The sequence below is a fragment of the Lontra canadensis genome, unplaced genomic scaffold (assembly GCF_010015895.1).
Source record: "Lontra canadensis isolate GAN:19392208 unplaced genomic scaffold, GSC_riverotter_1.0 scaffold24, whole genome shotgun sequence".
In the NCBI taxonomy this organism is placed as follows: domain Eukaryota; kingdom Metazoa; phylum Chordata; class Mammalia; order Carnivora; family Mustelidae; genus Lontra; species Lontra canadensis.
Window position 1 is genome coordinate 16,425,503 of NW_022631018.1, and position 23,847 is coordinate 16,449,349.

The following is a 23,847-nucleotide window of genomic DNA, read 5'->3' on the forward strand; positions in this document are numbered from 1 at the left end:
CGCGGAAGGCCCCCGCACACCTTCCTGTCAGCACGAGCGAGACGCAGGGGCGCACAAACGCTTGCGAGTGAGTGAGTGCACGAGTGAGTGCGTGAACGGGAGCGAGGCTGTGACGCTTCCACGCGGGGTGCACCGACACGGGGTGTGGGGAGCCGCGGCCGCTGACTTCTCCTCCGCTCTGGCCCGACGCGCGTGCCCGCGAGCGCGCACACGCCGGGGCAGAAGTGCGGGAGCCTGGAGACTCTGGGACCAGAGGACCCGGCAAAGCCCGAGCCAGAGGCGAGCGGCGGTAAAGCCAAAGGGCAAGAGGGAGGGACTAATGAGGGGGCTGGGGCGCGGGGAACGGCGGGAACGCGACGCGCGGGGGCGAGGGGCGGGGCCACAGGAGCCCGCCCAGGGAGAGGGGGCGGGGCTACGAGGGGGCGCTGCGGCGCGGGGAGCGGCGGGAACGCGACGAGCGCAGGTAGGGGGCGGAGCCACAGAGGCGTGTCGGGAACGCGGCGCGCGGGACGGGGCAGGGCTACGGGGGCGCGCCGGGCGGAAGGGGTAGGGGAGGGCGGTCCCGGTGCGCACAATGGCCCGAGCGGGCGGCGGAGCTGGAGCCCCACCCAGTGCGGAGCGCGCCACGGGCCGCGCGGGAGGCTGAGCGCCTCGTCCGTCAAGCGCGCCCGCGCCGGGCCATGTACTCGGGGAACCGTAGCGGCGGCCAGGGCCACTGGGAGGGCGGCGGGGCCGCGGGCGCCGAGGGACCGGGAGCGGCGGGGACGCTCAGCCCCGCGCCTCTCTTCAGCCCGGGCACCTACGAGCGCCTGGCGCTGCTGCTCGGCTGCATCGGGCTGCTGGGCGTCGGCAACAACCTGCTGGTGCTCGTCCTCTACTACAAGTTCCCGCGGCTCCGCACTCCCACCCACCTCTTGCTGGTCAACATCAGCCTCAGCGACCTGCTGGTTTCCCTCTTCGGGGTCACCTTTACCTTCGTGTCCTGCCTGAGGAACGGCTGGGTCTGGGACACCGTGGGCTGCGTGTGGGACGGGTTTAGCAGCAGCCTCTTCGGTGAGTCGGGCTGGGAGGAGAAAGCGTTCTCCCCTCCGCGAACTTCCGTTCCCGCACTGCCGCCGTCTCGGTGCGTCCCCCTGGCCACCCAGCCCACCCTCGGCGCGTCCCCTTCTCCCACCCGCCCTGCCGCTCAGCGCCCGCACCGGCGTCGCCGCCTCTCGTCCACCCCAAGCTGCATGGCCTGCCTTCCTCTGCTTCACCTCCTCTCGCTCCGCGGCGGCCTCGGCTCTGTCCCTGCGATCGCTCCTGTCCCCGCAGCCGGCCCTAAACCCCAGCCCCTCCCCGACCCCCTCCGTCCGCTGTCCAGTTCCTTTCATGTCTGTTTTCACCCCAATACAATTCAACAGGGCACGAAACCGCGGCTTTACACTTTGAGGAAGGAAACGAAGGGCTGTAGAGTCAACAGATTCAAGAAAAAGTAACTAACTCAGGAAAGCTGGAGAGGGTGATGAGAAGAGATTGAATTCAATACTGTTTGTGGCAGAGTGGCAGTGTGTACTTTTTTTTTCCTTTAATTTTGCTCATTAGCGGATGTAAACCTTTGAATGCTTCCTAGAAGGGAATGAGCTTCATTCAGGTTCTCAGAATGCAAATGGGCACGTGGCCTTCTAAGCTATTTTTACTGTATTTTTCTCCTTAGGGGTTCCAGCGCCCCAAAATCTAAGGTGAGGTTACACCTGGCGCAGAATCCCACCCTAGATGGACAAAGAGTTAGCGGTGCAGCCGGGAGATTTCATTAAAGTAGAACTTGATTGTTAATCGAAGATTTATTTCAGCAATACTCCCAATCCTATGGAAGCTTCATGTCTCATTGAGACTTGACATTTTGAAAGATGCTCATTTTGAAGCATGTATCATAGAAGATGTGATTTTCGAAGCTTGGGAATTATTTTATTGTGTGTGCTCCAGGAATTTCATTTGCACGGGATGTGAAATAGGAATGTGTATTTCACAGGTCTTAAAGGTCCTTGGGAAAAAAAAAAAAAGGTGAAATATATTGATAATTTATCACTGCTCTTATCTTGGCAGGTTTTTGAAAACGAAATCTTTGTAGCATTATCAGAAATTGTGTTATTTACCAACCTCCTATGTTGTGGCAAACCCAAACATTATATTTGTTATAATTCACTTTTTGGTATTTTGAAGGAAACAAAAATTGTCATAGGAATCATGATTTCACTTATTTGAGTTTTTCTAATATTCTAATACTACTCCCCCCCCCCCCCGCCTCGATAAGCAGCCTGAGAATTTTATTTATACAAAGATTTGAAACTTGGGAGGGGCCGGTAAGTGTATGCAGCTGGTGATACAGGTGGCTGTGTGCTTATACTTTTTATATTAATTTAAAATACGTGTCAGGCGATTTTTTAGGCAGGGCTAAGCTTTCAGTTAAGGAGGGTGATTGAAGCTTAACCCTAAAGTGTCATCAGGAATGCTTCTTGGGCTGGGCAACAGGTGTTTGACCACAGACATTAAAGTTCTTATTTCCAAGAAGTGCTTTTTCTATGCTGGGCAGTTCTATTTGGGCTCTGGGCCTGGGGGTTTAAAATCAAGGGTGTTGAGTTCTTTATTAGTACCAGCATTCACCCTCTTCCTCATCTCTTGCCCGTGTGACCTCCTTCTGCTGCTGCGTCTCCTTCCGTTGCTTTTTCTTCTTCATCCCCGCTGCTCAGGTGCCATACTAGTCAGGAGAGAGTTTCTAAGACTGCTAGAAACATTCACCGCACACGGTGTTTCGCCTGACGACTGCTCTGTTTCTCTGGGCATATAGTTACTGCTTTCAACCATGACTTTATCCTTATTTTTAAATTAGAGGTGGAAACTCTGGGATCAGAGTCAAAGACTTTATTTAAGCCCTGGGAGTCAAGTCAGTAGTGGGGTTGTGATGGAACTGAAAAAGTTCTTAGCCAAGAATAAGAATTTCTTTGCCTGAAGTAAATTCCAAGGTTTGTGCTTCTAGATAAGGGTTAAGGCAAAGAAAGGGAGGGTGCTTCGCCGGTGGTCATCCCTGAACAAGAGCTAACTATGGCGTGTTGAAGGGGGAGGAAATTTAAAAGTGCCAGAAGTGGCTGCTTGTTCTAGAGGTCCCTGGAGAGGCTGCCCTATCAAGTGGAGAGCCCAACGGCCTGATGACACAAGAGTGGGCTCCACTCCATGGCCTGGCTAACCTCTTGTGTGGACTTTGCCAGTCGCTTAATCTCTCCTGCAATCAGTTTTGTTATCTCTCGTATGGGGGCGTGAGCTGCATGTTCTTTAAGGTTGTTCTGTCCTACGTGCTTGGTTCTTTGAGGACTCTTGATATCTGTGGGTTAGAAGCTGCCTGGTTTTAGCCCTTATGCCTTGTATCCTCTGCTCTATCTCCTGAGCCAAGAATAAGCACACAGTGTCGTTACTTTTCTTGCCATACCTTCCCGGGGTCGGTCTGCCTCCTCACACCCTGCTAGAAGAAGGCAGGATAAGTAACGCAGACACACACACACACCTATGAGCAGGCATTGCAACTGCCCCACCAGTGCACAATTCCTGGTTTTTCAGGGAAATGCTGAAAACAAGTGTAGAATCGCCGATATTCTTGAGGCAGAGGCTTTGACTAGAGAGGACCCTTGAGATGGCCATTCCACTAAACTGACCAGACGGTTTGTTCCGTGAACTAGTCAATTTAATCCGACTTTCAGTTGAATGGCTTGTTTTACAGATGTCCAAGCTAACTCGTCATCTTAGCCTAGGCAGGCCCAGTTAGTACTGATGTTGAGTTCAGCAAGCATAATGATAGGGAAAATTAGGGCTCCAAAACTCTCCCTCTAACTGCACCATTACAGCTGATAGAAAGGCCCCCTTCACATGGTGCGTATAGTGCATTAGCCTAAAGACTTCAGGTGAGTATGCCTTTCACCCCTTGGTTGTTGCAACTCGAGCCACACCTAGTGGCGCAGAAATGTTCGGTGTGTGGCATATAATCAGTATTGTGCCAGAAGGTAATGGGAGAGCCTTTTTGCACTGCTGCCTCCTACCCCTAAAAAACGGCAAACAACATGTTAATCTTAGGGGATGTTTGGACGGGGCCTTCATCTTGTGATACAGAGATTCAGGGTCAGAGCCAGAGTCTGGCAAAATGCAAGTCACCCTATGTTCACTTGGATTTTAGAAGTAGGTATGATTTATGTTAAGATATTTTAACTTACAAAGGTGGGAATTTTCCTTTTTAACTTACACCCCAAAAAACACATGCACATGTGTACATTCATATAAATATTTTTTTAAATGCATGTTCCCTACAGTAAACCTTTTTTGCACCTAAATATCTCAAAATGCTAGTTGTTTTACTGAAATAATCCTTTTGCAATATTCTGAATTAGCCAGTTAATTCAGTTGAAACAGTCTCACGATGCTACCACGGGATCCTAAGGGTGCTTGTTGCATGGAAATGTCTTTCATTCAGCTGTTCTAAAATCACCCACAGGCTTAATTGGCCACAGAAATATTCCTCATCATGACAGTGTGCACATAGTGTATAGTCTGTTTCCATAAACACAGTGAAACCACACATTTCTTACAGTCTAAGCTCACAGTTCTATTCAAATATTAATTTTATTAAAAGCAAAAGGTACAGAACTGTATTATGAAAATTGTTTTTATGGGACATTATGATGTTACTTCCTCATTACTGTGTGTTTTGGGGGGATAAATCTCTACTGTTCATTTTTGAGAAATTAGAAAATATGTAAGAAAGCATTTAATGATTTGCTTTCCTAGAGGCTTATGTCCTGATAACAAGTCGGACTCCAGTGGAGTCATTGTAATTGCTGTTGCATGAAATTACTTTTCTCTTCATATTGTTTACAGATGTATTCTTTCTTGAATTTTCTTCTTTCAGAGAAGAGTTCCAGTCACAAATGCATGTGTGATGCATTTTGACATTTACTGCTAAGATGAAATGCAGGAATGAAAACCACACATCCGTTTTAGTGTTCTCAGATGTGATTAGATATACTTTATCATATTTTTATGCTACTGACCTATAAGGAAAACAATATTAAGAAAGGGTAACTGTTAAACGGCTAGGACCTACAGCCTCAGTACTTCTGGGATGAACTAGACTATCACAAGGAGAGATTGGATTACGGCATATGCGCAGCTCAGCGGAGCCCTCAGCCTAGACTCCCACGCATCTCCTTTGTCAGCAGTTGTCACCGAAGCTTTATCTCCTACAATGGCGGACCAGCTTCCCACAGAGTTTGATGTGGTCATAATAGGGACGGGTCTGCCTGAATCCATCCTTGCAGCTGCGTGTTCAAGAAGTGGCCAGAGGGTTCTGCATCTTGATTCCAGAAGCTACTATGGAGGAAACTGGGCAAGTTTCAGCTTTTCGGGATTGCTGTCCTGGTTGAAGGAGTATCAGCAAAACAGTGACATTGTGGAAGAAAGTACTGCCTCATGGCAAGGCCTGATCCATGAAACAGAAGAAGCTGTCACTCTCCGCAAGAAGGACGAAACCATCCAACACACAGAAGTGTTTTGTTATGCCAGTGAGGATGTGGATGACGGTGTTGAAGAGATCGAGGCTCTGCAGAAAAGTCCTTCCTCAGCAACATCCAGCGCCACCCCTAACCCTCTGCATTCTGCATGCTTGTCTGAAGAAACACACTCATTACATGCTGCCAGCTATGAAACGCCCACCAAAGACACTCCAAAAAGTGATGGAGAAGTTTCACTGGAAGTAACTGATGCCGAGGACACCTTGGCAAAGGAAGAGTACTGTGGAGATGAAACCCGTATACCTGCAGTTTCAGATGGAGATGAAGATGGAAAGAAACCTGTAGAGAAAGACAGCACTGACCAACCAAAGAGAAAGAAGATCACTTACTCTCAAATAGTTAAAGAAAGCAGGAGGTTTAATATTGATTTGGTATCAAAGCTGCTGTATTCTCAAGGATTGCTAATTGATCTCTTAATCAAATCAAATGTTAGTCGTTATGCAGAATTTAAAAACGTCACTAGGATTCTTGCGTTCCGTGAAGGAAAAGTAGAACAGGTGCCTTGTTCCAGAGCAGATGTCTTTAATAGCAAAGAACTCACTATGGTTGAAAAGAGGATACTGATGAAATTTCTTACGTTTTGTTTAGACTATGAACAACATCCTGATCAATACCAAGCTTTTGTGCAATGCTCGTTTTCAGAGTACTTACAAACTAAAAAATTAACCCCCAACCTCCAACATTTTGTGCTGCATTCGATTGCAATGACCGAATCATCTTGCAGTACAATAGATGGCCTTAAAGCAACGAAAAACTTCCTTCGCTGTCTTGGACGGTTTGGCAACACCCCCTTTTTATTTCCCTTGTATGGGCAAGGAGAAATTCCCCAGTGTTTCTGCAGGATGTGTGCAGTTTTTGGTGGGATCTATTGTCTTCGTCACAAAGTTCAATGCCTAGTAGTTGACAAAGATTCTGGAAAATGTAAAGCAATTATAGATCACTTAGGTCAAAGAATAAATGCTAAATACTTTATTGTGGAGGACAGTTACCTTTCTGAGGAAACATGCTCAAATGTGCAGTATAAGCAGATCTCCAGGGCAGTGCTCATTACAGATCAGTCTATACTAAAGGCAGATTCAGATCAGCAGATTTCCATTTTGGTAGTGCCTCCAGTGGAATCAGGAGCAGGTGCTGTTCGTGTCACCGAATTATGTTCTTCGACCATGACGTGCATGAAAGACACCTATCTGGTACATCTGACCTGTTCATCTTCTAAAACAGCAAGAGAAGACTTAGAGTCAGTAGTGAAGAAATTATTCACCCCATACAATGAAACAGAAGTAGACCAGGAAGAATGTACAAAGCCAAGACTCTTGTGGGCTCTTTATTTCAATATGAGAGACTCCTCGGGCATCAGCAGAAGCTCATATGAGGGCTTAGCTTCCAATGTTTACGTCTGCTCTGGGCCTGACTGCGCACTGGGAAATGAGCATGCAGTCAAGCAAGCTGAAACGCTTTTCCAGGAGATGTTTCCCAATGAAGAATTCTGCCCCCCGCCTCCAAATCCGGAAGATATTATCTTTGATGGTGATGATAAGCAACCAGAGGCTCCTGGAACCAATACTATAATCATGGCCAAAGTAGACTCCTCTGAGGGAAGTAAAAACCTAGAAAGCCCAGAGAAGCACCTTCAAAACTAGAAAAGAGCAAACTGGAAATGCTACATTGGACATTCATCCTGGCATCAGAATAGTTTCACTTAAAGGACTCTTTCGTATATGATTAATTAGAACGGGTTATATGATGATATATGCAGATGTGTTTTAAAATTCTGTTTGAGACATTCAGTTATTGGATGTTGTGATCCTATCAGTCACTGATTGATGATTGGACAAAGTTAGTTTTATTTTAGTATTGGGTGTATTAGTGAGGGTTCCATATTAGCAACTGTGCTTAAAGGGACGTAATATGTATCTGCTAATGACCTTCAGACTTTATTAGTCTATAATAACAATAATATGGAAGGAATATTTTAGTTACTTTTATAATTATTTTAGTTGCTCCTGCCTCTGAGTAGTTAAACACACAAATTATGTGGGTCTTTTGTATATAATATAAATGTACAGACATGCTAGTAGCAATAGCAACTTCCATGCAAGTGCCAAGTGTTAAAAGATAAATTTGCATGATCCTTTACTTGTGAAGGTCTAGTGTTTACAACACATTGTGCAGTTCAGTTCCCCTACTTAGCCCTTGTAACCAGCAAGGCAGTGCCGCCACCACAATCTTCTGTATTACAGAAAGTGGTGGACAGTCCGTCTGATCATCGAAGAGGTCATTCTTGGGAAGTTTGTCCCAAAGGAAATCTCGGGATCAGGTTAGTTCTGGTTTACTACTACTTCAGACAATTTCTGCAGAGCCCTGTGCTGGGCTAAAAGAAAAGAACTTCCAACAACTAACTTGGGCCAAAAGAAAAAATATGTATATACATTGCTCCAGGAAAAGGTACCACAGATTGGCGGTTTTGAAATTCCTAAGAGGAGATGGAGTGAGGCATTTGTAACTTGGGATGCCGGTGGTTTTCAAAGCCGTCTGTAGGTTTCCCAGGGTTTCTTAGTGAGGGTCCGATGCACCACTTTGTGGTGCTGCCACTTTAATTAGCAGCAGAGTGTGGTGGATAGGAGTGAGTGGACGGAGGATTCACCATGTCTCCTCCCTTGTGCCCCACTCACGGTTAGTTAGGTGACCGCCTCCGTGGTCACTTCAGCCTCCCAGCTGTTACGGAGAGAACGGAAACATTTTTTCCAGAGCCCTCAGAAGCCAAAGCTGTCGTACCCCAGCGGGGAAAGCCTGCGGAGTTGTCAGATGAGCTGAAGGGCCCCCCCCTTCGGTCTCCCGTTTCCATTCCTCAGAACGGTAATTCCTCTAGGAAGGAGCCCTCCAGAGCCAGCCTGTGGTCAAGCAGAGCGTCTACGATGTGCTAGGCACCTAGTGCTTCCTAGTGGCAGTGTCTTAACCGCCCTGTGAGGCTGATCCTGTTGAAAACGTTTCGAACGAAGAGGCAAAGGGGGCAAGACAGTTACTAATACTTCGGCCGGGTCTGGAATGGGGAAGAGCCAGGGTAGGAATCCAGGCTGCCCCGACGAGGAAGTCCACGCGGCGCTGCGGGGGAAGCAGAGCCCGCAGGCTTCCCTCTCCGCCTATTCTCACTCACATCCGGGCGGGGTGAAGCTTAGGGTCAATTAGAAATAAAGTTAGAGCAAAGGAGCTCATGGAAGCAGAATTTGGCTAAATTTCAACAAAGTGATGCTTTTTAGTAATGTATCTTTTGATCTGAGCAACATGTTATAAAAATATGCAGATGAAACGAGGCCCACATAAGCTGTGAATAGTCTTTCATTGCTCTTCTATATGTGAGAAAAATGAAACAAGAAAGACTTCGGTACTTTACAGCTTCCTGAAAGTAGAAGTCGTGAATTGGTATTAATATTTATGCATTTATTAATATGGCAAAGTGGTTCTATTAGGTATAGCCTAACCTGTCAAAATAATTTCACCATCTATAAAAGAGAAATAATATTTTGTACAATTATTGTGAAGATTAAGTTAGATACTGTGTTTGAAATCATAGCCAAAGGAATGCCACTAGATGACATTAATATGGAGATTTACTACACTGGCACTGAACATTCCAACTTCTGTCTTATATAATTCGACAGAATTGTGTCAAATCAGGAAAACAGGCAAGGAAAGATAGATTTATCTTTTTAACTTAGGGGAAAGAAGTGAGAGTCTTGCCCTTTAAATCCTAAAGTAACCTTTTCTAAATACGCTTTGATGCTAAGTAGGAAGTTTAACTACGACTTAATAAACCAGTTGGGAGGAAATAATTATGTAGTAACTACTGGTAGAAAGACTAATTGGATGTCAGTGTGAAAAAAAGAATTAGGCCCACGTTACATATGATAAGACAGTTCATTCCATAGGAGTTAGAATGTTGATTATAAAGGTGAAAATAAAAAGACTACAATTCTCATCCCAGTAGTACAAAAGATACTTCATGGCACTGAAAAATATCACTTGCAGGGTAGGTGAGGTCAACTAAAGAAAAATGAAAAAGGGCACTAAGGAAGAAGACAAAAAATAGATTGGATTTTTAAAAAGCTACTTACATTACACATGGATAAAATGCTTAATATTTTTTAAAAAGTAGATGCAAAACCATAAAGTTTCTACTCTTTACTAAGTAAGTTTATGAAAGGATAGAGTACAAATGACACAAATAAAAGACGATTCTTAGAATTGATATTCAGGTTTCCTAGTACTAAAAATGCAAATTGAAACAACTTTGACCTGGTTTATGCTATTATATTAGCAAAACATTTTAAAATTCATGTGTCTTCATACCAGTAGCATGATTAGTAATTTTTAAAAGAACTATTTAGATCAAAAGCTCTGTAACCAGTCTATTTTTGGCTAGATCAAGTCATGTTGAACAGCATATACCCAGGAAAATATTTAAAAGAAAAATAAGCTACTTGTACAAAGCTAATTCTAGCAATTCCATTCATACACATTAAAAAAAAAAAAAGTCCGGGATTTGGGACATGGATAAGTAAATTTTGATGTATTGCTATTGTAGGCTGTTACGTAGTCATTAACTGATATTGATATATGTAAAATTGTATGAAAAATGTCAAATGAGATTCAAAAATGTTAAAACATTTTATGTACAGATTATGTTTGTGTAAAAATTTAGGTGTCTACATTGAAAAGAATCAGGAATACGTACTTAATTGGAGTTTAACATTAAGGGGTTCTTTTTTTTCTGTAAAATGTTGATGTGTATGATACAAATAAAAGAATAATTGGTAAAGTGGTTATTGAATTGGTGAGAAAGTTACTGGTTGTTTTTTTTTTTGGAAATGTATAAAATTCTTCAAATTTAAAAAATGTATTTTTAAAAAATTTTAATGTCAAAAGGTAATCTCCAAAAACGTAGCAGGTGGTTTTATAACTCTTGATGGAAAGGACTTCTTGGTTAAGATGGATTTTGTATCTTTTTTATCTTTCCTCAGTTGCTCAGAATTAAGAAATAATGTATATTGTGACAACACTTTTTTTAGAAACTGGAAACCCCAGAGCCAGGGGTGGAAATAATAGAAATAATATTAAAGCATCCTAGGACATCAGTATGAAGACATTACATAATAATTAAAAAGTGTGGCCCCCAATCCAAGAATGCACTCTTCATCTGGGGGTCTTGGATTCCGGGGAAATGAAGGAGGGGTTGGATTTACAGACATGGCCAATCCTCTCTGTCTGAGGAGTGTTCTCAGCGAGGACAGCTAAGGATGGATCTCAGGGCCCTGAGGATGCTAGCAAGACCCTTCCTGTCAGCCCAACTGATCCAAAGCAAGGTGACTGAATTCAACAAACATCAGTTGAACATCAGCTGTGGGTTATGAATTGACATTGTAAGAATTCAAAATAGAAAAATGAGTAAGTTCTGTACCTGAGAACCATTGTGTTGGAGAACATGCTTCTTGAGAATATAAGACATTTTCTATCCATCATACAACCTGCTATAACTACTACCACCCCCTCCCTCCAAAAGAAAAAGAAACAAAGGAGAAATCTGGTTTGAGATTCACGGCATTCCTTTAAGGGGAGTCCAAAAGTTTTACTACAGTTGGAAACAAGTAGCTTAAGAGTTAAGAGGTCAGTTAATACTTTCTGAAGTCTATTTTAGCTACCATTGAGCGAATTAAGAAGTTTCTGACATTAATCAGAAGTTTTTTGTGTTGCTTGGGGGAATACATGAAGGGAAAGTATAAGAGATGGGTCCCAGGGACCCAGAGCGCTTAGAGCTCAGAGAGTCAGGAGTGTAAATAAACTGAAACGAATAGGTCATAAAGTTTCAAGGCCAAGAAGTTCCGATTAGGACGAGTTCTGTTTCCTTCCTCTTGGCAGCACAAGCGGAAGTCATGCTCTCACTGCATGGAGGTAGTCGCCTCGTCTTTGAAGATTTTTAGATTTTTACTTCAGTATTTTTACCTTTGATAATAAGAGGCACTGTTCCTAGTGTAGTTCTTACTTTAACTGACGACCTCATGTATTCCCATTTCAACAGCAGGGGACACAGTACGGCCAGCTCTCTGTAAGGCATGAACCGAGAAGCTGCCTGAGCTGGAAGACTCGGCTGCTAACACACGTTAGGAGCGCAGGCCTGCCGCAGCACTGGTAGGAACACTGCCGTTTCTGTTGACAACTACATTTTGTTTCATGAGCCTCAGGACCACTGTGTCAGGTAAGAAAGGGCAGGTATTTACCCACGTTTCCCAGATACTACCTGGAGGAACGGAGGGTCTGACTGTATGCGCCCATAGTGGGTGCCGAGGCCAGTGTGAGAATTGCAGTGGGACCGCTCCATGTTGGAGGCATTCGTGTTGGAGTGGGACTGCCTCCGTGTTGGCACAGCTGAGTGACACGTACACGTGTGTAACAGAAACCGCTGCTGGAAGAGGGGCTCCTAGAATTTAAGAGGACATTTGTGTGTGGTTTTCTTTTCTCTTCTTTTCTTTTCTTCCTTCCTTCCTTTTTCTTTCTTTCTTTCTTTTTAAGATTGTATTAATTTGACAGAGTACGAGCAGGGAAGCAGCAGTGGGAGGGGGAGAAGCAGACTGCTGAGAAGGAGTTTGATCCCAGGACCCTGGAATCATGACCTGAGCTGAAGGCAGCAGCTTAACTGGCTGAGCCACCCAGGCGTCCCTAGAGTGCATTTATTTTTCAACAAGTAGCAAAAAATCTTCCTATGAATTAAGATTTGTGTAACTAAAGTGAGACAGTGGGTTGGGAGAAGGCGAAGGGAATTGATGACTTCAGATCATACCTGAAATCAAAGTAATATTATCCCAGTATTTATTTCAAGAGCTTCATTTCTTGATACGCCAGATCTATTGGTTCTTGCTGTTGTCCTAGGATTTTGGCATTTTCCTGTTGCTAAATACGTATTTAACCATAACACCCTCTGAATGATGACTACAGGCCTATCTGTCATCAGAGGAAACAGCGGCTTCAGAAGTGCAGGGCTGATGAACTATAACAGGCAGATAAACACCTGTTTGTAGTTCAGGCAGGAGAGACATCTTTAGACGTATTCTAGTTTTAAAGAAATAGGAACCCTTGGGGACTTTCATGCCATGGGGTTTATGCCAGTTCCTTTTATTACTTAAAACATGATGAAAGCCTTTGGAGCACCCATGTCTGTTTGACATTTTTTTAAATTATTTTTATTTTTTAAAGATTTTATTTATTTGACAGAGGAAAAGAGACCATAAACGGGGAGGAGTAGAGGGAGAGGGAGAAGCAGACTCCCCACTGAGTGGGTAGCCCGGTGGGGGACTCCATCCCAGGACCCTGGGATCATTACCTGAGCCAAAGGCAGACACTTAGCCAACAGGCACCCCTGTTTGAGACTATTTGTTCTTTATTTATTCCTCCCTATACTTCAAAATAACAGAACTACTACTAATACAGTATGCGGAAGTATTTTTTTACATCATTATAAGTTAATTTCATCATTATGTGGAAGTTTAAAGGTTTTATCCCAATTTCAGCATTTCTACTGCCCATCATAAAGAAGAAATTTAGGGGAGTATCCTGAGGAACACCAGAGAATCTTGTCTTTAGGCAATTAATATAGCTGTTAATTTCCTAAAACAATTACAGTGAAGTATTACGGAGGGATGAGCTGAATGTCCATCCCTTCCCTGAACAGTCCCACTTTAGGATGGCAGACCATGATTTATCATGACCTCTGTCACTGAGACAAGCACCAGCCAGGTGTTTATTAAAAGGAAAAAGCAGCAGATGAGAACCGCACTGGAAGTCACTTGTCGTGAGACTATAGTTTCCTTTAAAACAGTCTGAGTGTGCTGGAGCGCTACGCCCTCTGTAGTGTCTTGCATTTCACAGGCCACCCAAACCAGGTTTGGTGACCCTTCTTTCCTTGTCACCCCTTTACCTTCATCACCCCATTCCAGACAGAGGACCACTGTGGCCAAGCTCTGGGAAAATGTATCAGAACCATGGTCCCGGGTCTTTTTGTTAGTAGTACAGGTAATTAGTTTTTCATAAGTCTATGTAAATCAACAAAAATACTGAAAAAGAGGGAATATTTTAAAAAACCCATAAGATGTCCCACCTAATACTTTGGCTAATTTTCTCCCATCAAAGCAGTTATTCTCAAGCCACGGTGATTTTGCCCATTTGGCAATGTCTGGAGACATTTTTGGTTGTCAAAACTATAAAACAAGCAAGGGGGTGCTACTGGCATCCAGTGGGTAGAGGATGGGGAAACTTAAACATCCTACAATGTACAAGACAGCCTCCTTCCCCAAGAAAGAATTACCCAGCCCCAAACGTCAATGGTGCCAATGTTGAGAAACTCTTCATTAAAATTTTGAGTATTTATAATGTATTTGTTTTCCTTTCTTTTAACTTTTTGCCTTAGCATCTTTTTAATGTAAGTGCTTCTTCAACAGGGCCGTCGTTGGTAGGAACAGCTGTCTTGGCTGCTCCTCCATATGCCCCCAATGCCCCTGTCTGCCTCCCTCAATAATCAGCAGTTGCTTCCTTCTGAAGCTTTAAGGTAACTCAGATTCCAGAACAAAATTCAGAGAATTAGGGAATATATCTCATCCTGCCCCAATTGTCAGTATAAAAAAAAAAAAAATCATTAATTCAGAAATAGAATAATTCTGCAAAACATTTATAGAAATGAGAGGATGATATCTTCCTTTTTTTGGTAATACTACTTCCTTGTTACCTTTCTCAATGATATCTTCATATATATTGCAAACAACTTCCTCAAAATCAATGTAAACGTATTTCAATATACTTTTTTTTTTGAAAGGGTGCTTTTCACTTGACAGGCTATAGGCAGATGAATCAAATTACATGTATATAATAATATCCCGTGAGTTTCAGATAATCCAGTCCAAGACTAAATAAACCACCCATAATTGAATTGTACCCGCATTTTCACTCAGTGATGGTTCACCAAGCAATGAGTGAGGGTAACAGCTTGACAATTTATAAACAGGGATTATCTACAGACAATACCTAAATTATAATGAAATAGGTCAGTATTCTTAATGCAGGGAAGAACCTCACCTAAATTACACTGCAAAGAGAAACATAGGGTTCAATACATTTACTGAACATTGTCCCCCAGTTGCTGTGTTAGACTCTGGGAACTTACTGAGCACTTTATGCCACGCACTGTTCTAAGGGTTTGCTATATTTATCTTACTTCCTCCTCATGACAGCCCAGTTGGATAGGTTCTCTTATTATCCTCGTTTTGCAGATGGGAAAACAGACACTGAAGGCAAAGAACTTGACCAAAACCACACAGCTGGTAAGTGATAGAGCTGGGCCTTGGCCCTGGGGAGTTGGACTCCAAAATGCATGTGCTGTGACTAAGATGTGATGTGAGGTGTTCAGAGAGGGCTCAGAGCAAGTCCAGGAACAAGTAATGAACTCCTCATGTGCCAGGAACTCTTCTAAAGTCTTTATACATATTGTCACATTTTTAAGATAACCATGGGAGGCAGGTATTAATGTTTCCATGTGCACATGAAAACTTAGGCTCTTAGTTGTCCCAAAGTTATAGAATTGGTGAGTAGTGGAATTCCCACTCCATTGGGGCTGACGATGGTACACAGTTAACCAGTCCATTAACAAGGCCGTGGTCGTTTTTGTGATGTAGGTATGGACAGACTTCAGTGGAGGCACAGAGTGTTTTGTCTGAGTAGGGAAATCTAAGAAATCTTCATGAAAGAAAAATCCAGAGCTCTGAAGGTTGAGAAGGGTTTCTAAAAGTCAATATTGGAAACATTCCATATAGGGAGAATGTAGAAACAGGCATAGGGGCATTGAAATGGTCTGCACAGCTAGAGCAGTGACCTGGTGTGGAGAGATGGACAGAGGGTTAGAGCCCAACATATCAGCGATCTTGAACCATGCTAATTATCAGCTGTGTTGAACCATGCTAGTTATCATAGTCTTGAATCCCAGGGGACTTGTGAATACAAGTGGATAATGAGCTGTTGCAGTTTTTCTAGTTAGGGCTTGTGCTTAAAAGTGTACCCATTGGCAATGTGGAGGGAAGCTGGGAAGATGCAGAGACCCTACAGATGGCTGGGAAGGAGGAAAAATATGGTATGGTCTGGGCAGGGCAGGGTGGTAAGAATGCAACAGGCAGAGAAAAACATGGACATAGAAACATGGTTGGTCGTGCAAGGTGATCAGGAGGTTGTTCTGGAAGGTCTTAGAGGATTTCGTATGCCAGGGAGTTTTGACTTTGTCCTAGTGGTCTAGCATATCACGTCATTAACCAAGGAAATGGGCTGCATCTGGATACGTATAGAGGAGGAATCCAAGGGTGGTAAAAAGTGTAGAAAGTAGACTAAACAGACAGCTATTAAAAGATTTGGGCAAGAGATGATGAGAGTCTGAACTGGGGTCATAGCAGGTAAGACAGAGGACAGACCTGAGAACGACTGGGGAGATTAAATCGGCCTCACTCCGTGATTGATTGGATGTGAGAGTTGCAGGAGCGAGAGAAATTGAAGACAGCCAGGAAGGAGCTGGTAGATCGGGATGTGCTGGGAATGCAAACATGGCACTCCGCTGGGTTTGATGTAGTAACTCTGCCCCCGGATAACTTCCAGACTGGGAAGATTCCTTCTCTAGGATTCCTGGATATACCCCCGCAACCCACCCCCCAGCTTGTTAAGCCTCAAGGATCTGAGTCAGAGGCATCCAGCACCTTGATTCCCAGAAAGTCCATCTGAGACTCAGGCCACATAGGGAGCAACCAAGTCAATGATGGGAGGAGATGAATTACTTTAGGCCCCTAGTTTACATGGCTCATGTTACATTTCTGTTGGACAATGTGTCTGCAGCCAGTGTTGCTTAAAGACTTCCCAGTTACATGAAACAATCCAGTTTCTTTTTCCTTAAATGGGGAGAAAAGGTGACAGAAATAGGAGAAGAGGTAGAACCTCTTCTGGAGGGGTTCTAGAAGCCAAGGAGAGTCTCAAAAAGATCCTGGTCTGAAGTGTTGATACTGCAAAGAGGTTGGGAAAACTAATGTTACAGCAATTGATTGATTTCGCAACTGATAAAATTCTAGAGCAATGGTTTTAAACTGTACAGTATGACTCAAATGGGAGTGTTTCTAAAATACAGATTACCAGGTACCACACCTGCATTCTGGGTCGGTGAGTATATAGGGGGCCCCTGTAATTGTTTGCTGTGTGGGTGGTGGGTTGACAGGCATTGTGACGTAGGTACGTGGGAATAATACAAGTATTTTGATGATATAGTAGAGGAGATTTAAAGTAGCTTCTGATGCATATTTTGGCAGGTTGTATTAAAAGCATTAAAACTGTGTATGCCTTCTTACCCAACAATTATATTGCCAAGAATTTATCCTAAGGAGGTAATCATAGATGGAAGGAAATATCTAGCAAATGGACTGTAGTGTCCATGACTAATGCTTCGTAAGTGTGCACCACATGCTAGTTTCTGTTTATGTGCTTCATGCATATTAACTCTTTATCCCAACTCTGTGAGGTAGTTAGATACTACTATAACCCCATTGCTCAGCTAAAGAGAGTAAAGCACCAGGAGATTAATTTGTTCAAGGTTTCATTAAAAGTGGAGGATACAGAGCCTAAATCCAGTGCCTTTGATGGTATGTTGTATCATCTCTCCTCATAGCATTGTTAGAATAGTCCAAAGTCAAAAGTAATCTAAAGATGATTACTGTGTTGTGAATTAACATTGTTAAGTGGAGTATAGGGTGTCGCATCGCGGTTCAGCAACAGACTACAGGAAATCAACACACCAGCAAACAAATTATTCAGGACCCAGACTCTGGAGACACTCTTTAACTCCTCTTTCCCCCAGAAATGATCAGAACAAATCCTGTCCTACCTCCCATCTCTGCTAAGGTCAGTCGGTGCCAAAGGAGAAAGCCTCTTCAGTCCGCGATGACTCCCATCTTTATGGCTCAGTGTGTTTCTTGATCTGATCCAATCCTGAGTTCCTGCCATGTGTGCTCAACCTCCCGTCATGAGCAGCAAACTCCTCTGTATCTTCAACATCTTCTCTGAACATTTTTGCTACTTCCTCACTTTCCTTTAACCCTGGCAGCCCCCATGGACCCCGATTTCCCATCACCAAGCAGAGGCTTTAAAAAAAAAAACACTTTATTATAATGTTAAATTAACAAGTGGAGTAATTTATTAAGTGGATGTTGGACTTTGTTATAGGGTGTTAGATGGTGAATCGGGTTCAGCAACAGACCACAGGAAAAACTGATAGTTTATTACCCAGAGTCCTAGAAGAGTACATGGCACCCCTCAAGGGGTCACATGGGGAGGTCAAGGCAAGGTACAGGCAGAGAGAGGCAGGACCCCAGGGCACATGTCTTTATTAGGGTCTGTGGATGGAGTGCTTTAGGGTTCCCAGGCCAGGGCAAGTTTGGTCAGTCCCACCAGAGGGGGTGAGTTTGGTACGCTACGTGGAGACCTTCTCTGAGGAGGGTACCAGGGGAAGGTCCTGGGAGGCAGGGGAGACTGGATCATAAGGGCGGCTGGGAAAAGTCCTATGAGGAATTTAGGTTTGCTTGTGACTGCATGCTATTCTGTAAGCCATGTGCTTGCGTGAGGGGCTGGTGTGAAAGTCCCTGCAGGCCATTTGACCAAGGGGCTGCTGAGACAGCAACAGTCTGAGTAAACAACAGCTTGGCTGAATTCTCGACGTACTCCATGGATCCCAGGGCCAGGTAGTCGAGAGGGTGACCCACTGAGTATCACGGCGGCTTCCAGAGCATCCCTCCTTCATTTCCCCATGAAAATGTTCGGTCTGTGAACACCTGCCCGCAGTGCGGTTGAACTTGGGCTCTCAGGGAGGTGTGCGTGGAATATAAGCCTCGGGTCACTGGTTCTTCTTCAGTCTTCTTTCTCCCCTCCCGCATCATTGGTTTATGGTCGAGCCGCCACCCCAACGGTCCTTGACTTGGGACGACCCCGTTCTGCTCTTTGTTGGAAGAATCTATTCTGAATGCCTACTCCTTGCTACCTCCAAACCCTCAATGAATTTTATTCCTTTTGTAAATTACTTAAAAGTTTTTAGACATACAGAAAAGAGCAAAGGGTGACACTGTGAGTGCACACATCTGCCACCCTCAGTGAGCAGAGATGAGCCTTCCTAGATGTATTTTAATCCATCTTCAAAGAATGGGAAATTACAGATGCAATTTTCATCTATTTCTCTTTCCAGCCCATTCCACCTCCTCCCTCCTCGAGGTCACTGCAGACATGAATACAACATGAGACCAAGTAATGTTTCAGTTGTTTTGCTCGTGATTTATTTACCCATTTCCCTCTTTTGATGGACATTGGGTTATTGCCTGTTTTTCTCTGTATTATAACAAACAGTGCCTCAAAGTTTATCCCGGTATACATCTCTTCCTACTCAATGTGCGAGAGTTTCTCTAGGTCTCTGCTGTCCAACCTGGCAACTGCTGCTCTTGTGCGTCCTGAGCACGGGAAATGGAGCTGGCCTACACTGAGGTGTTTAAGTGTAAAAAAAAGCACTGGACTTTGAAGATTTAGCATGAAAAACAAAATATTTCATGAGTAAGCTTATGTTGATTACGAATCTAAATATCTAGATATGTTGGATTAAATAAAATGTTATTGAAATTAATTTAATCTGTTTCTCTTTTTAAAGTGTGGCCACTAAAAAAGTTAAGTACTATATGGGCCACATACTTCTGCTGGACAGCACCGCTCTAGGGGATATAAGTCAATTTGGAATTGGTGGACACGGTGTATGCTGGGTAAACAGGTTTCTTCCCTTACCTTTCAGTCCTACCCCTTTATATCAAGCCCCCCATTTTCTTGGTGATCTTTCCTCTCTCCGAGCTCCTATGGCACTTAGGTCTGAATGTCTCATGCAGATATTCAAACACACAGTTTTGTATTTTGGTTTGTCTTTTTATGCTGCCTTTCCCCCTTTAACACCAGGGACCATATCTGATGACTGCGCTTCCCCAGGAGGAAGCTCAGGAGGAAGCTTCCTTAAATATTTAAGGAAGGTTTAGATGCTCCTGGCATGTTACCTCTCTGCTTTTAAGCTGTGACTCTCCCTACAGTAATTTTATCTTATTTACCTAGAATATGCCTCATGTTTCTTGTGCGTCCAGGCTTCTCTGTGCTCGCCTTAATGTGGCAAGATTGCCTTGGCAGTAACATTAGTCCTTACTCTGCTTCCCTTTCTTTGAGGAAACTCCTGCCAATGTCTTTCCAACAAATTTATTGCTTCTAATGGGTTCTGGAGTCTTGGTAGCTTGCAAGGCCAGGGCCACTGCTCGTCAAATGACACCAAGTCCAGCCACTCTCCGCCAGGCTGCGTCTGGTTCTATGAAACGACATCATGACAGCTTCTAGGAGCACAGGAAGCAACAAACTGCAGAGCACAGGAAGCAACAAACTGCAAATCACAAGGGCAGGCAGGAATGATCCTAGAGGTGAGTAAGCTACAATGAAACTTCAAGCCACCGACACAACAGACAAGCCCCCTCCCTCAGAGCTGGCGCTATGTGCATGACCAGAGGCCAGTGTCCCTATGGGACACTGTTCTGTGAAATGAAGTAGTGGTTTCCTGTGTTCCTCCACTGGTGTTGACTGTGGAGGAAAGCCTGGGAAATGAGCAGAAAGCCACAGAGAGATTATGTTAAAGGCCATGGGATTTTTAATCTAGACCTACTGTTCTGAAACCAGTCAGAAGCAGCCGTTCTCGGGCTCCCTCCCAGGCATACCAAAGCAGAAGCTTCAGGCCAGGGCCTTGGAATTCACATTTGAACAATTTCCCCAGGAGATTCATCTGCAGATATTTCAGGACCTGGCAGTTGGAGTCACTGTTCCTACCACAGGAGACAGACTCACTGCTCAGATATAGAAGGTTTTAAATTAAACATCGAGGGAGAACCCACATGAAGCCCCAGCAGGCAGCACGGGATGGGAGCTGGAAGCCGTAGCACATGAATGGGGCTGGAAACCAGCGGGAGCACCTGCTAGCTTTGCGCCGTGTCCTTGGGTGGAATGCTTCCTATTTGTAAAGCTTCCCTCCCAACCTCCAATCTTTCTTTAGCCTTTTTCCACTTGACATTCTCGGCTCAGGATGACTAAGACTTTCAAGAAAACGATCTTTTCTTGCCCACCCAAATGGCTGCACAATAGTGGCTGAGATGGGTTTTACGCTACACGCCCACCTCCCAGATGTGCCTGTTAAACCTCCAGTGTTTCCAACCGGCAATGCACTGCCCAGGGCACAGCAGCACGGGTGGTCCCGAACACGTTCTGGCAAGTTTGTTCTTTTTTCCCATCGCCTGTGTCTAGGTCCTGAGGAATCTCATGCCACAGTTTTTAGCTGATGAGTTACTTGGACACACACACACACACACACACACACACACAGATAGACACACACTCTTAAAGCTGAGTGTCTTATATTCATTTTTGAGAGAGAAGTGACCCTGGTCCTTGGCTATAGCTCATCATTCTCCACTGTGTCAGCCACGTGGTGATAGAAAATGACCTTGAAATGGAACTGCAGTGTTACCACCTGCTTTAAAACCTAAATTCTGAGCTCCTTTGAGGGTTTATAAATTATAAATGACTAAATTAAGATTTAAGTCTGTACCTCTCTGATTTCCTTGTATTTTTAATTTGCTCTTCTGGGCTATCTCAGATTTTCATCTCTTAATGCCAGGTAGTAACCCAGAGAGTCCTTTGAAGCTAGAATCTTGGTTGCAGGCAAAGGGTCACATGGCTATCCCCAACTCACTCGTGTGTGGAGTTTCTCCACAGAATTCACAAGACTCCATGCTCCTCTGTTTTGATCACAACCAACTCAGTCAGCTCTTTCTGAGGAAAATCTGAGCAGAGTTCTGGACTCGCAATCAGAAGATGCGGGTTCTCCTCCAAGCGAGACATTACTCATCTGTGACATTAGGCTCATCCCAAATCCCAACCCCCTTTCTCACACCCTAACCCAATGAGGACATGAGCCTTCCCTGCCTCACCGGTCTGTGAAGAACTGACGGTAAACACACATGGGGTAGTACTTTGAAAATTATTAAACACCATACAAAATAGGTGTTATGATTTGTTATTGTCATTGGAGAATAAGAGATGACAAATCTAACAGGAATATCATTTGACTTTATGTCATCCATAAAAAGGATTTTATAGGGACTTTTTAATAATCAAAAACTGTCATGCGACGACTGTTAACTAGTATTTTGATTTGAGCTAGGGATCCCTCAGGAAAAATAGTAGGCGGTGGGTCTTCTTTTATGTTCTTCTGACCTATATGTTGTATTTTCCTTTAAAAACATTTTCCTTTTCTTTGAAATCTGACTGTGACTGTTTCCAAGCGGCATTTCACATGAGTCTTTGCTTAATTATAGGTGTGGCTGTTTACGTCAGGCTTTTTACCCTTGACTTGAGAAGAAATACGGTCATATATACATAACTTTTACCATCAGCTAACATATAACCTCTTGTTAACTATTGCAGAAGCCAGGGAGGATGTCAAAATACACAAGACACGGTCCCTAGCTCTTAGGCATTCGCAATGTAACTGGAAAGATAAGACACGAATGCGTAGAATTGTGACCAAAATACAGGAAGTAGTGAACAGCAGCCACGAAGGTACGGTCTGTGCTGTGCGTGCGCAGAGCGTGGCCTGCGCTCAGGAAGTTAGAAATGGCGAAAGAGAAGATGGGCCGGGGTGGAAGGAAAACGCAGAGTTCTTTGAACACCAGTGCATTAAGCAGGGGAAGCTTTGTAGGTCATTATGCCAGAGGAGATTAGAGAGGTTATGAGAGTATTAGCACAAGTTCCCCCAAAATAATGCCTCAGGCAAGCATACGGATCCGTGATTTACTGGGGGGTGGTTTCCAGGGGATCGAGAATGAGAGAGTCCAGGGAGGCCAAGCATCCGAGGACACACCCGGAGCCGTAGCTTCCCGCCAAAACAGCCGGGTGCTCTGTCCTTCGGGACACCTTCAGAGAGGCTGTGTGAACCCGGCCGCGCATCTTGAGATAACCGATGGAATGGGTGGGGGGGTGGGGTGTGCAGACAATTTGATCACTGGCCCCTTCTTTCTCTTGGCTCCTTCGGTCCCAGTCTGCTTGGTTCTGCCTCTGGCTTGGGTCAGCTGAGTGGGAGCAGCAGCTGGGGAAGCCAGAGCCTACGTGTGCTCTGGTGAGGGCAAAGGTGCAGGCCGGTCCTGCACATGGACCAGTGGTGGCTGGGGCTGCCGCAGCCGAGCCTTGTGACTGTATCAGAACCACCGTTGCTGGGGAACAAAGCAGATGGTCATGGCCCCCGTTGGGGAATGGGGGCTCGTGAGCTGGTTCAGGGAGATCTGGGGTGGCCTGTAAACTGAATCCAGTCTCCCACTGGTGCTTGGTGCAAAGGAGCATAGAGGCCGGACAAAGGAAAAAAGGATTAGGAGCAGGTCAGAGCAGCCCCTTGTGGGCTGTGAGCCTGAATGAGAATAAGGAGACGTGGGAGGCCCAGAGATGAATTTAGAAATATTTCCAAAGAAAAGCTTTTGGTGAAGCGAAAATGCAAGATAGAAGAAGAGAGGAGAGACGGATCAAGGATACGTGTCCCTAAAGTGGACTGGAGGCAAGTTCCTGCTAGAGGAGAATTCTCAGATGCAGCTTTTCTGCGTACACTGTGCACATTATCGTAGGATCGAGGTTGCCGTTGGCAAGACGTCATTTTGATTAAGTGATAAGAACAAGGGCAGCGTATGCCTCCCATTTCACTCGTGGCCCCAACCCATTTTTGAGTGCAGTTAAATTAGGATTAGAATTTAGAATATCTCAGATCCGGATAAACCCTCCCCCTGGACTGTTTTCTGGACTGTTGTCCTTCTGTGTTTATGTTGTCACTTATGAACCTTAAGTAACGGCATGGAGCGGTCATTTTATATCGACACTGTCCTTCCGCCCTGGGCCTGCAGACTCCAATGACAATGGGTGTTTCTTGGGACTCCTGGCATAATGATTATCCATTTCCCCCCCTCGTGATCTATCTTGTCCAATATCCTCCGCTGACAAGCAGACCTAAGTATAAAGTAAAGTAAGTTCTAATAAGACCTTATCCCAAGATGGGGCTCTCCTTGCCCCAGAAGCAAACAAACCCTAAAACTGTTAA

General features: G+C 44.5%; 2 protein-coding genes across 2 annotated transcripts in view; both read left to right on the forward strand.

The window, feature by feature from the left end:
• Nucleotides 1-544: 544 nt before the first annotated feature.
• The window catches only part of OPN3 (opsin 3), a 42,532-nt gene continuing 19,229 nt past the window's right edge, over nt 545-23,847 (forward strand). Inside the window, exon 1 of the mRNA XM_032862937.1 lies at nt 545-1,053. Coding sequence (XP_032718828.1) covers nt 681-1,053 — 373 coding nt within the window. The 5' untranslated portion in view covers nt 545-680. The remainder of the gene's footprint in view (nt 1,054-23,847) is intronic.
• CHML (CHM like Rab escort protein) lies at nt 4,647-8,122 on the forward strand. The gene has a single exon (XM_032862934.1). It carries the CDS (start codon nt 5,267-5,269, stop codon nt 7,229-7,231), a length of 1,965 nt encoding a protein of 654 aa, XP_032718825.1. The 5' UTR covers nt 4,647-5,266; the 3' UTR covers nt 7,232-8,122.

Excerpts from the sequence above, each read along its gene's own strand:
- CHML (XM_032862934.1), top strand. The coding sequence starts at position 5,267 with ATGGCGGACCAGCTTCCCACAGAGTTTGATGTGGTCATAATAGGGACG.